Source organism: Pogoniulus pusillus, chromosome 10 (genome assembly GCF_015220805.1).
Source record: "Pogoniulus pusillus isolate bPogPus1 chromosome 10, bPogPus1.pri, whole genome shotgun sequence".
Taxonomy (NCBI): domain Eukaryota; kingdom Metazoa; phylum Chordata; class Aves; order Piciformes; family Lybiidae; genus Pogoniulus; species Pogoniulus pusillus.
The window spans coordinates 3145976-3159715 of NC_087273.1; the positions used below are offsets into that span (position 1 = coordinate 3145976).

Below are 13740 nucleotides of genomic sequence, written 5' to 3' on the forward strand. Positions count from 1 at the left end.
TCTCTGACAACAGCTTCCTAACAACATCCAGCCTAGGCCTCCCCTGCCACAGCTTTAGACTCTATCCCCTTGTTCCGTTGCTGCTTGCCTGGCAGAAGAGCCCAACCCCACATGGCATGGGGGGATGGAGCAAAGCTGGAGGTGGGGAGATTCAGCCTGGACATGAGGAGGAAGTTGTTGAGCATGAGAGTGGTGAGAGGCTGGAATGGGTTGCCCAGGGAGGTGGTTGAGGCCCTGGGCAACCCTGGAGGTGTTTAAGGACAGGTTGGATGAGGCCGTGGGCAGCCTGCTCTAGGGTAGGGTGTCCCTGGCCATGGCAGGGGGGTTGGAACTGGCTAATCCTTGTGGTCCATTCCAACCCTGACTGATTCTATGATCCTACATGGACAACTACTTTGATCTGCCTTACCTGCATAAAAGAAGTTACTTTAGTGTCAGTTTATACTCTGATGCAAGTTGCTTTCCAAGCCTTCAAGGGAGATCAGCATTTCTGACAATTCATTAGAGAATTCAGCTGACTTTATTGGGCAAATCAAAAACCAAATACAGTCACCAACCCACCACTACATTATGAGCTCAGTTAACAAAAATAACTTAATTTCTATTGAGCAAATGGAAAGTCGTTGTACAGATCTCCTGTGTTCCTGTATTGATAGGAGAAAACAGCATTGATCCATTATAATCAGTAACTCAAGGACAAAACCGTTTCTGTTAGAGGAATAAAGATGTTCCCTCCCTGCTCCAGGCCCAAACCCAATCCTGGTTTATGCCAACAATGGAAATGTCCTTGAAGTTACTGCAGAAGTCCCATACTCTTTGTTCTCTAACTCTGATATGTAAGTACCTGACAGACCTATCCTACTGGCATGTACACAACTCAAGTGCAGCACTGCCTGGCTCCTTCCAAGCGTTTCTAGCTTGCCAGCATCCTACACTTAATCTTCTGCCTCCTCATAGTGTGCGTATCCACTAGCATAGGTCCTTCCTAAATTCAAATTGCTGAATACATCTGTGGTCTCAGGGTCAGAATCCTTTCCTCCTTCATCATTGTCGTCTTCGTCGTCATCCTCGGCTTCGTACTCGTCACACTCCTCCTCGCGGTCGCCTGCATCTGCAGCCTTGCTGGAGGAGAGACTCTTCCAGTAGGCATCGTAACCAGAAGCTCCATCTCCATCTTCACCTCCAGTCTGTCGGCCAAACTTCAAGGAACGTGCTGCAGGCAGAGAGAAATCATCATGTCCCCACCCTCACCAGCAACCAGAGCAGAGCAGCTGGCATCTCTTCAGGCAATGCAGCCTGGAGAAGAGAAGGCTTTGAGGAGACCTTGGAGTCACCTTTCAGTACCTGAAGGGGGCTACAGGAAAGCTGGGAGGGCCTATTGACAAGGTCTTGTAATAACAGGGCAAGGGGTAATGGGTTTAAACTGGCAGAGGGGAGATGGAAACTGGGTGGTAGGAAGAAATTCTTTACAGTGAGGGTGCTGAGACAACTGGCACAGGTTGCCCAGGGAGGTGTTCAAGGCCAAGTTTGAATGAGGCTTTGAGCAACCTGTTCTAGTGGGAGGTGTCCATGCCCACAGTGGAGGGTTAGAACTGGATGATCTTTGAGGTCCCTTCTAACCTAAACCATTCTATCTCTTTTCCATCCTTTTGATCTCTGAGGTCCCTTCCAACCCAAACCATTCTATCTCTTTGCCATCCTTTTCCACTGCTGAACCAAGTGTGTACAGCATTAAGACAGCCTCTGACCTAAACATGATGTTCTCAGGTATAAGCCTTGCTCTGACACAACTTTTCTGCTGCACTGTCTGCCCCAAGCAGCCAAGTCTGCCCCCGGAGCAGGAGTTAGGATAAACCTTTGGTACTTTAGCCAGAAAAAGCTGTACCTGGATATTTGCAGACACAACACACACTATGATTTATGCAGGAGTGGCTGAGGTAGGCTGTGTATCATCAATTCACCCTCTGAAATTCATTAGCCAGCCCCTTGTAGATGAAATAAAGGCTTAAGCATATTTTCCATAACTAAAATCCCAAACTAAACAACCTTTGACTACACAGGAATTCTTTCCTTGCTGGTTAAGAGGTTGCTCAATTCTACAACAGAGAAACATGAAACTTTTCCCCAAAATAACTGCAGCAAAGCAAAGCTTTACTAAAGCAAAAGCAATCAGACTTTGCTCAGTGCTCCCATGCAGAAGAGCAGTCACCAGTGGTACCTTGCGCTGGTTTTTAGCTAGAGAGGCAGGCTTACTTGACATGCTCAGATCCTTTGTCTGCTGAGTTTCATGGCCACATTTAGGGCAGGGAGGTTCTTTTCCTTTCTCCTGCTTGAAAACCTTACTCCGCACATGGTCGTCACAAAAACAGGCCTGTGGGATGAAAGGAGAATACAGAGGCTGAAGGTTCTAATCACAGAACAACAAAACCCTGGAGTCCTGTGTGCAGTTCTGGAGCCCTCAACACAAGAAGGACATGGAACTGTTTGAGCCAGTCCAGGGGAGGCCACCAAGATGCTGAGAGGGCTGCAGCAGCTCTGCTATGAGGACAGGCTACAAGAGTTGGGGCTCTGCAGGCTGGAGAAGAGAAGGCTTTGAGGAGACCTTATAGTGGTCTTCCAGTATCTGAAGGGGGCTACAGGAAGGCTGGGGAGGGACCACTGACAAGGTCTTGTAATGACAGGACAAGGGTTAATGGTATTTAAACTGGCAGAGGGGAGATTGAAACTGGATGTTAGGAAAGGGTTCTTTAGAGTGAGGGTGGTGAGACACTGGCACAGGTTCTCCAGGGAGATTGTGGAGCACAGAAGCACCCAATGTGATCAAACATCACATTGGGTGTTTCTGTGCTCCACAACCTCCCTGGAGGTGTTCAAGGCCAGGCTGGATGAGTCCTTGAGCAGCTTGTTCTAGTGGGAGGTGTCCCTGCCTATGGCAGGGGGTTGGAAGTGGCTGAGCTTTGAGGTCCCTTCCAACCTAAACCATTCCATGATTCTATAAAAAAGTGTCTAGCAGCAGCAGAGTTTACTGGTTGGGATTAACATTTAATGAGCTCTGTCTCAGTGGAACTGGAGTCTGTGCATAAGGCAACCACTTGTGCTCAACGTGGTTTTGTGGCTTCCCAGCAAAGAGGCTGGAGAGAAGTGCTGATAAACCAGTAGAGAAAGGAACATGCTCCAGGACTGGATTATGGAACGGCCCACAAGGAGCCTGGCAAACTTTGGGTCATGGTAACAAGCTCAAATAAAACACAGTCAGAAATGTGCACCAGAATGAAACTGTGCAGTGAGCTGAAGGCAAGAATCAGAGATAGAAATTGCATGTGTTGAGCACCAGGGTGCCAGGGAAGATAGCTGGAGAAAGGAACACGCTGCAGTATGCAATCCATGCCAAGGCAGACTGCAGGGAAACATATGGAGGGTAAGAAGGCCAGGAGAAGGCAATGAACCAACACCTGGATACATCTGGGCAATGCTGCTGAGGAAGCAAGTGGAAATTTTTGTGTAAAAACAAAGTTTTGTGCCTCCAAACAAAAACCTGATGTCAGCAAATTTGCCTCTCCATGAGTTAAAGCAAAGCAGCTGTGGAGATTATTTCTGTTGGATCCAGGCTGCAGTGGTTTCTGGACAGATTAGGAATTGACTGTTTAAAAAGAAAACAACTTTTTTACATGGGCTTAATTCTACACTGGATCAAAACATAATCCAAAGCCTTAGTTCTGGTCAACACCAAGCTTTGGTGGTTTTCTTCTGATTGAAAAGGCCCAAATGTGGTACAGCCCCAGTTTAAACACAGAGCTGGGCAAAGTGAAGAGCACCTTCCCTGCCCTAAGGATGCACAGCACTAGCTTGTGATTATTAGGCAAGCACAGGTAAAAGTCCTTCTGTCCCAAACAAGTCCACTTCCAAGCTTCAGAAACTCATATAGAAGTACAAACTGTTCTCTCCATTGTTAAGAAATCAAAGAATCAAGCAGGTTGGAAGAGACCTCCAAGCTCATCCAGTCCAACCTAGCACCCAGCCCTGCCCAAGCAACCAGACCATGGCACTAGATGCTCCATTGTGTTTCCTCAAACACCTCCAGGCATGGCAACTCCACCACCTCCCTGGGCAGCCCATTCCAATGCCAATCACTCTCTCTGACAACAACTTCCTCCTAACATCCAGCATAGACCTCCCCTGCCACAGCTTCAGACTCTGTCCCCTTCTTCTGTTGCTGGTTACCTGGCAGAAGAGACCAACCCCACCTGGCTACAGCCTCCTTTCAGGTAGTTGTAGACAGCAATGAGCTCTGCCCTGAGCCTCCTCTGCTGCAGGCTGCACACCCCCAGCTCCCTCAGCCTCTCCTCACAGGGCTCTGCTCCAGGCCCCTCACCATCTTTGGCGCCCTCCTGTGGACACCTTCCAGCACCTCAACATCTCTCTTGACTTGAGGAGCCCAGAACTGGACACAGCACTCAAGGGGTGGCCTGAGCAGTGCTGAGCACAGGGGCACAAGAACCTCCCTTGTCCTGCTGGCCACACTGCTTCTGATCCAGCCCAGGATGCCATTGGCTCTGCTGCCCACCTGGGCACACTGCTGCCTCATCTTCAGCTCCTCTCTACCAGCACTCCCAGGTACCTCTCTGCCTGGCTGCTCTCAGCCACTCTGTCCCCCAGCCTGTAGTGCTGCTTGGGGTTGTTGTGGCCAAAGTGTAGAACCCTGCACTTGGCCTTGTCCAATCTCATCCCCTTGGCCTCTGCCCACCCATCCAGCCTGGCCAAGTCCCTCTGCAGGGCTCTCCTACCCTCCAACAGCTTCACAGCTGCTCCTAGCTTGGTATCATCTGCCAACTTACTGATGCTGGACTCAATCTCCTGGTCCAGATCATCAATAAAGATATTGATAAGGACCAGAACTGATCCCTGGAAGACGGCCTTGATGAGGCCTGATAGCAGCTTTGGAGGCTAAGGAGAAGAAGTCTAAAGCTGTAGCTAGTTGTTTTATGCTTTACCTTACAGCGCAGGCACGAATGCTGCCCAAGCCTGTTACAGGAAACACCTGTAGGAGAAAATCAACATGTAATATTGAGTACTTGGAAACTGGAGGTCTGAGATGCTTTTAAAGCCTTGTAAAAGTGTGTGGTGATGGAATTGAGGCATTTGTTCTTTATCTCCTGACACGACTGTGCTTTGGCATCACAAACCATTCATTTTACCAGTTGTTTTCAGGCCTAACCAATACTTAGGTACAAAGTCTGAGGATTGGAGGGGGAAATAACTGTTCTTCAAGTTTGCAAACTTTCCAAAGCAGAAGTTTCAGAAACAATTTGGCATTGTGCTCACCTTGCTTTGCCTTCTCACCACATCAAAGAAATAGAACTATCATTTTACAGTCACTAGAAGCAATGCCATGGCAGCCTTTAACATCTTCATCTCATAAATGAGATGTGAGAGCACTTAAAGCTTGCAAGCTTCCAAACCCAGAGCAGCTGTTTTACTCTGTATTTTCTATTGTGTCCTCTGGGAACATACTTTATTGCACAAAACCTCATGCAACAATCTATGTTGAAAGAGCTGTGGCTGGCACATGAGCTGTAAAGAGCAGAGCCGAGGCTCAGAATTAACTTGGCCTGAAGCTTCCCGTGGGTTTCTTCGCTCCACTAGAGGGAGCGTGGTAAAGGCAACCACAGGGGAACTGGCAGCAACACAAAGCTGGGTGAACAGCTACTCCTCAGGAAGCGGGCAGGGCAACAACTGCCCTGGACCACCTGGCATGGAGGAAGCTCAGAAACAAAAGCTCTAGTGTAGGTAACTGGATATCGAGGGCGAGCAGATAGGAAAGAGGTTTCTGCCCACAGTGCTTATAGAAGTTATCTGGGAGAAGTGATGTGTATTGGTCTGATGTAAGCTTTCCAGAGACTCAAAATAGCTAAGAGAACAGTACAATAATAGCATGCCTTCCCCTCTCCCCCTCTTTAGAAAGAAAAGAATTAGATGTAGAGAGGAAAAGAGGTGAAGCACCCAAGGAAGAGTCTTGCTTCCATTTGGAAGCTAAAACATTTAACTAAAAGGCATTTAAGGTAGGAGAGTTACAAAGAGGTACAGGGAAGGGAAACGAGATACAAAAATATCTCTGCAACCAGATTGATGGCAGTGGATGGAGGTAGATTCAGGAAGGGGGTGTCCATGTGGTGGGGTAGCCACTTGGCTAAACAGGAGCTGCAGGAGCAGGGTAGGGAGGGCAGATAAAAGCAAGAAGTTCCTCTGTTTTCATAGAGGGCCTAGACAGGAAGTGGAAGTAGGCCAACCACTACACCTGGGGGCAGGTTCAGACCACCCCCAGGAGGGTTAACCCTTTACATGATGGAGCACAGAGGAATCAACTGGAAAGTCTGCTTAGCTGACTATGAGTGACTTACATTTAAATGTCTCTGCTTCCAGAACTTGGCAGCTGGCTTGATGTTCAAACTGATCATCTTCACAGAGGAAGTTGTGGCAAAAAGAGCAGGCAAATATTCTGCCCCCTACAAGATTTACCAAGGCAAAAGAATTAGCATTGGGTCAAAGATTTACCAAGGCAAAATAATTAGCAATGGGCATAGGCATCAAATTCTGCTCTACAAGAAAGCAAGGCAGTTTTGACTGAAGACCTCTTCTCGTTTGTCACCATCCAGGTTGGATGAGGCCTTGAGTGACCTGTTCTAGTGAGAGGTGTCTCTGCCTATGGCAGGGTGTTGGAACTGGCTGAGCTTTGAGGTCCCTTCCAACCTAAACCATTCTATGAAGTACTTCCAAGTTCTCAACTGCCATCCATTATTGTACTGACAAACACTTTCTAGCCTACACATGAAGACAACATAAAGCAAGTACTACTTCTTTTCTTCAATTTGACTATGGCATTAAGAATCTTTCTTAAATCAGATCCCCTTGTCTGTCATCCAGCCTCCTTCCCTCTCAGCCCTCACCTCTGAGGGACACTTGAAATACACACTTAAATGATTCCACAAATGAGGATCAGTTTGATTTGCTAAGCAGCTGGGAACCCAAATACCTGTACTAGTGCAGGTGAGTGGAAGGGAAATGACAGCAAAGTGTGCTGACAGCCTGATCCAGTGCTTACTTGTGAGCACTCAGCTGCTAGCACAGTCAGTACTGCCCATTACACAGTCACCCATGAGCTGAATGCTGTATAGTCTTGAGCAGGTCACTTACATTCCCCACTGCATAAGGTGTGTTTTAAATGAGGACAATGCCCTGCTTTGAAGAAACATGCTGCAGGGACTGATGAGTGGAGATTAGAAGTGCTCTGTTGAGGATACAGGTACAATAACTTGAGCAGTGTGAAAAGTATTGTTTGGATTTTCTTATCTTTGGGTGTGAGGAACTTACCATGGTCCCAGACGCCTCTTTCACACTCAATGCATTCTGCATCTGCAAGAGGGCAGATACAGGCATGTGTGCTCAGACACTTCCTCCCATGACACACCCAGGCTTCACAGAAATCACAGATTGCACCCTGCAATTACAGAGAGAGATCCTGTCATGCCTAGAGATGCCTATTCCATAACCCTGAATGTATCCAAGTAACCATTCTTTCAGGGGGTTCATTCAGCTAAGCATAAGAGTGTGAACCATATCTGTATTCATAGAATGGTTTAGGTTGGAAGGGACCTCAAAGATCAGCCAGTACCAACCTCTCATCATAGGCAGGGACACCTCCCACTACAACAGGTTGCTCAAGACCGCATCCAACCTGGCCTTGAACACCTTCAGGGAGGTTGTGGGGCACAGAATCACTGAATGATTCGATCACATTCAGTGATTCTGTGCCCCACAACCTCACTGGGCAACCTGTGCCAGTGTCTCACCACCTTCACTGCAAAGAACCCTTTCCTGACATCCAGTTTTAATCTCCCCTCTTCCAGTTTAAACCTATTTCTCCTTATCCTGTCATTACAACACCTTGCAAATAGTCCCTCCCCAGTCCTCCTGTATGTCCCCTTCAGATACTGGAAAGCTGCTATAAGGTCTCCTCAAAGCCTCCTCTTCTCCAGGCTGAATTCTTGCCAATCTTTTTTCCCCCTCATCTTACCACCACAAACCAATTTATACTGGAAAACCAGATTTTACACTTTCAGATTCAGCTCCTGCAAACTCTAGCACAAGTCCTGGATGCTACTAAATCTGTGCTGGTGAGAGTCTCTAAGCATATCAATAACAGCACTACAGTTTACCATGCCTTGTAACCAATTCCTGGTCTCCATTAAAGTCTAGAATCATTCTGTAGAGTGTGGGAGGCTTTTGTTGCTGTCTTCTGAGTATTGTAGTGACTGTCAGTATAACAGAGGGGAAGGACCTAGAGAATAATTCTGATGAGGAGCAACTGAGGGAGCTGGGGATGGTTAGTTTGAGGAAGAAGAGGCTGAAGGGAGACCTCAGTACTACAGCTACCTGAAGGGACATTGTGGAGAGGCTGCTGCTGGGCTGCTCTTACAGGGAATTGGAGACAGAACAAGAGGCAATGGCCTCATGATGAGACTGGAGAGGTTAAGAGTGGACATTAGGAAAAAAGTTTTTATGGAGACAGTGGTCAGGGACTGGAATGAGCTGCCCAGGCAGGTGGTGGAGTCACCCACTCTGGATGTATTTAAGGGTGGTCTGGATGTGGTGCTTAGGGATATGATTTAAGGTGAATGTTGTAGAGTAGGGTTCTAGGTTGGACTTGGTGATCCTGAGGAGCTTTGCCAGCCTGCATGTTTCTGTGATTAGGGAGGAATGGTATTTAAAATTAATAAAAGACAAAAAGAGCTCTTTGAGAGCATCATAGCTTTTGGCCTTTGGAGTTCTGTTCTGAGACAGACAAATGAGTGACTCTCTTCTGGAAAGAAAGGATAATGTCACAGCCTCTGGATTTAATGCTGCATGGAGTAAACCTCTATCCTGTGTCTGCCTCCAGTCAGTGGCTTTTCTGGGTAACACAGCTGCCCTTTCCATTCTGAAGCTCCTAAACTCATTCCCTCTCTACACAGAGGCAGTATTTTGAGCAACTATTAATTTGGATTCACCTTTGTATTCCTGGCTTTGTGTGCACACTGCAGTTACCTACAGTCTGAGGAAGCTTCTTAAATGCCACAATTAAGGGCTGGCTAACAAATAGCTGTTGTAGTTCAATCAAAGTGAAAGTTAGAGTCTAATTAATTTCTAATGAGTTCTTTGATCTTTGCTTGCTGCAGTGCTTGTTTTCTCAGACAGCACGGTTTAAAATCCAGATGAGTGATCTGAGCTGTAAGAACCTCCTGGCACTTTCCAGGTCTTTTTAAATTGTGTTTTTGCCAGAATGTTGTTAGAATTTATGGATCTCAGGTTTTGGCAGGAGGACAGAGTTTTCATGCATAAGATTTAAGATAGGAAATGTGAAAGAAAAAAACAGAAAAGAGGCAAACCCAAGTTATTTTTCATGATATGTAATCCTGCAGAAGTGACTAACAAACAAACAAAGTGAACTGTGGAGCAGCTTGATAGGACCTTACACTTGATAGCCAAGTCTAAGATCTTGCACCTGGGTCAGCACAATCCCAAGCACAACTCCAGGCTGGGTGGGGAATGGCTGAGAGCAACCCTGAGGAAAAGGCCCTGGGGGTCTGGGCTGATGAGAAGCTCAACAGGAGCCTGCAGTGTGAGTGCAGCCCAGACACAACCCTGTGCTGGGCTGCAGCAAGAGCAGTGTGGGCAGCAGGGCAAGGGAGGAGATTCTGCCCCTTGGCTCTGCTCTCCTCAGATCCCACCTGGAGTCCTGTGTGCAGTTCTGGAGCCCCCAACACAAGAAGGACATGGAAGTGTTGGAGCCAGTCCAGAGGAGGCCACCAAGATGCTCAGAGGGCTGCAGCAGCTCTGCTGTGAGGACAGGCTACAGGAGCTGAGGCTCTTCAGCCTGGAGAACAGAAGGCTTTGAGGTAGCCTTCCAGTATCTGAAGGGGTCCTACAGGAAGGCTGAGAAGGAAGGGACTATTGACAAGGTCTTGTAATGACAGGACAAGGGTTGAAGGGTTCAAACTGTCAGAGGGGAGATTGAACCTAGATGTTAGGAAAGGTTTCTTTGCAGTGAGGGTGGTGAGAAACTGGCACAGGTCGCCCAGGGAGGTTGTGGGGCACAGAATCACCCAATGTGATCAAAGATCACATTCAGTGATTCTGTGCTCCACAACCTCCCTGGAGGTGTACAAGGCCAGGCTGGATGAGTCCTTGAGCAACCTGTTGTAGTGGGAGGTGTCCTATGGCAGGGAGTTGGAACTGGCTGAGCTTTGAAGTCCCTTCCAACCTAAACCATTCTATGATTCTATGCTATCATTACATAAATCTCTTCTTCTGCTTCCAGAAAAATTTGCAAGGCATAACCTCACTGAACAAAAACTAAAAGGCTGTAGTTCTGCATACATACCACCATTGCCAGTCCAGTACTGTACACCCCAGCATGTTTTATAACACAATCTGAAGACTTCATCATGCATTTGGTTTTCCCTGTTTTAAAACAAAAGACCATATGAAACTCCAAACATCATTAGAATGAATCACAGAATCAACCACCTTGGAAGAGACCTCCAAGCTCAGCCAGTCCAACCTAGCACCCAGCCCTGGCCAATCAACCAGACCATGGCACTAAGTGTCTCATCCAGGCTTTGCTTCAGCACCTCCAGGCACAGCAGCTCCACCACCTCCCTGGGCAGCCCATTCCAATGCCAATCATTCTCTGCCAACAACTTCCTCCTAACATCCAGCTTAGACCTCTCCTGGCACAGCTTGAGACTGTGTCCCCTTGTTCTGTTGCTGCTTGCCTGGCAGCAGAGCCCAACCCCACCTGGCTACAGCCTCCCTTCAGGCAGCTGCAGGCAGCAATGAGCTCTGCCCTGAGCCTCCTCTGCTGCAGGCTGCACACCCCCTGCTCCCTTAGCCTCTCCTCACAGGGCTGTGTTACTAAAGCAAGCCCATGTCCAGACCTGCACAGCTCTGGGGGAGGTGATTGTCAGACATATGCATTAGTGCATGATCAAGCAGATCTCCTCTCAAGGGGGATGATCACAACAGATTTAAAAGAACCTGCTTCAAAAATGGTGAAGCTACTTTCAGACAAAGGAACCCCAACTGCTGAGAGCTGAACACCTCAAACAGGGCTGAGGTCAGCAAGGGTCAGTTTGTTGCTTCTACTTACCACATTGTGCACAAATGGGTAGTTTCTGAACAGAGTTACAGAAGTAGCAAAAGGCTCTGTTCTTCTGTCGCCTGAGCATGGAGGGGGGGAAAAAAAGGCAAGCATTAAAAAAGGCTTTGTAAAAATGCTGGAAACCAATCAATATGAAACTGCTGGGTTGGGAAGGTGAAAAATACTTACCTTTGGCACTTATCACATTCCTAAAGAAAAGAAATACAACACCAGTGATTATTTTTATTCTAGGTAAAATGCAGTACGTTTATAGACTCCATAGGGACTCTGAGTTAAAGTTCTGATAAGGAACCAAACTTGTTAGTCAAGTATTATAGCTCTGATGCAAATGTAACTTTAGGAAGGGAAGGATGGCAGGAAGAACCTTCTAGTGGCATTAATACAGAACCATAGAATGGTAGGGGTTGGAAGGGACCACAATCTATTATCAGTGGTTTTCACAACTGAAAATCATAGAATCAAGCAGGTTGGAAAAGACCTCCAAGATCATCCAATCCAACCTAGCACCCAGCCCCAGCCAATCAACCAGACCATGGCACTAAGTGCTTCATTCAGTGTTTGCTTGAACACTTCCAGGGATGGCAACTCCACCACCTCCCTGGGCAGCCCATTCCAATGCCAATCACTCTCTCTGACAACAACTCCCTCCTAACAGCCAGCTGATACCTCCCCTGGCACAACTTGAGACTGTGTCCCCTTCTTCTGTTGCTGCTTGCCTGGCAGAAGAGACCAACCCCACCTGGCTCCCTTCAGGTAGTTGCAGACAGCAATGAGCTCTACCCTGAGCCTCCTCTGCTGCAGGCTGCACACCCCCAGCCCCCTCAGCCTCTCCTCACAGGGCTGTGCTCCAGGCCCCTCACCAGCTTCATTGCCCTTCTCTGGGCACCTTCCAGCACCTCAACATCTCTCTTGAATGGAGGAGCCCAGAACTGGACACAGCACTCAAGGGGTGGCCTGAGCAGTGCTGAGCACAGGGGCAGAAGAACCTCCCTTGTCCTGCTGCCCACACTGCTCCTGAGCCAGCCCAGGATGCCATTGGCTCTGCTGCCCACCTGGGCACACTGCTGCCTCCTCTTTAGCCTACTACCTATCAGTACCCCCAGGTTCCTTTACAAAAAAATACTTTCAAATACCATTGAAGCATTGCAGGGATGTTTGGCTAAGTCTATGTTGGCTCTTGAAGCTCTTATCTGCTTCTCACGTTCACGACGGTTCTCGGCTTTCTTCCGAGCGCCAGTCTTCTTCTTGGGCATTTTTCACTGTCCTGGGGGGGAAACAAAGCTAAGTGTGGGAACTACTTAGAGAATCATAAAGTGATTTAGGTTGGAAAGGACCTCAGGCTCATCCAGTTCTAACCCCATAGGCAGGGACACATCCCACTACAACAGGTCACTCAGGGCCTCATCCAACCTGCTCCTCAGCACCTCCAGGGAGGTTGTGGAGCACAGAATCACCCAATGTGATCAAAATACTGCCTAGGACACAGCACTCAAGGTGTGGCCTGAGCAGTGCTGAGCACAGGGGCAGAAGAACCTCCCTTGTCCTGCTGGCCACACTCTTCCTCAGCCAGCCCAGGATGCCATTGGCTCTGCTGCCCACCTGGGCACTGCTGCCTCCTCTTCAGCTCCTCTCTACCAGCACCCCCAGGTCTCTCTCTGCCTGGCTGCTCTCAGCCACTCTGTCCCCAGGCACATCCCCGACCTGTTCCCGCCTCTGCAGCCGCACTTGGGCCGGCGGGGCACGGCTGCGGCGTTCCAGCTTTCGGTGTATTTCAGCACTGCACTCTCCCTAGGCCCCCAGCCCCTGTCGCCACGTTTCCAGCCCGGCTCGCCGTGCTCCGTGTTTCCCGACACCGATCTCTGGGGGAACTAGCAGCGCTTCGCTGCTCACACCGGGACGCTGCGGGGTCCGGGCCCTCCTCCCCCCCGGTCCGCTCCCCGGCGTTACCCACCTGGCGCCGGCGGCAGTGCGGAAGCCGGAAGCGGTGCGCCACGGATCGCTGCCCGGCCGGCCCCGCGCCGCTCGGCGGAAGGTTCCGAGGGGGCCTCCGTCGGCCCGGGCCGCTGTCTGCCTTAGCCGTGTGCGCCTCTCCGTCCTGCCTCGCACGGCGTTGAGCGCTGCGCCGCACGGTGCGCTTTAAATCGCAAAAAGCACCTTCTCTGGCACAGGGAACGAGTGCTGCCACAGCAGCGCTTCCAGAGGAGCCCGAGCAGCGCCACAGGCTGGGCCAGAGTGGCTGAGAGCAGCCAGGCAGAGAGGGAGCTGGAGGTGCTGGTAGAGAGGAGCTGAAGAGGAGGCAGCAGTGCCCAGGTGGGCAGCAGAGCCAATGGCATCCTGGGCTGGCTCAGGAACAGTGTGGGCAGCAGGACAAGGGAGGTTCTTGTGCCCCTGTGCTCAGCACTGCTCAGGCCACCCCTTGTGCTCCACAAACTCCCTGGAGGTGCTCAGGACCAGGTTGGATCATCCTTGAGCGACCTGTTCTAGTAGGAGGTGTCCCTGCCCATGGTAGGGGAGCTGGAGCTGGATGATCTTTGACATCCCTT

General features: G+C 49.3%; 1 protein-coding gene across 2 annotated transcripts; it reads right to left on the minus strand.

The window, feature by feature from the left end:
- Nucleotides 1–501: 501 nt before the first annotated feature.
- On the minus strand, nt 502–13269 carry ZNF330 (zinc finger protein 330). 2 transcript variants are annotated; one of them, XM_064150370.1, is made up of 10 exons: nt 13149–13269; nt 12331–12461; nt 11366–11385; nt 11186–11256; nt 10418–10497; nt 7369–7495; nt 6399–6503; nt 4992–5038; nt 2254–2371; nt 502–1213 (listed from the first exon to the last, which is right to left on the minus strand). In XM_064150370.1, exons 2-10 carry the CDS (start codon nt 12448–12450, stop codon nt 936–938), a joined length of 966 nt encoding a protein of 321 aa, XP_064006440.1. In that variant the 5' UTR covers nt 12451–12461; nt 13149–13269; the 3' UTR covers nt 502–935. The 2 variants fall into 2 exon arrangements, with proteins under 2 accessions (XP_064006440.1, XP_064006442.1); XM_064150372.1 differs by lacking the exon at nt 13149–13269 and adding an exon at nt 12899–13126.
- Nucleotides 13270–13740: the final 471 nt, after the last annotated feature.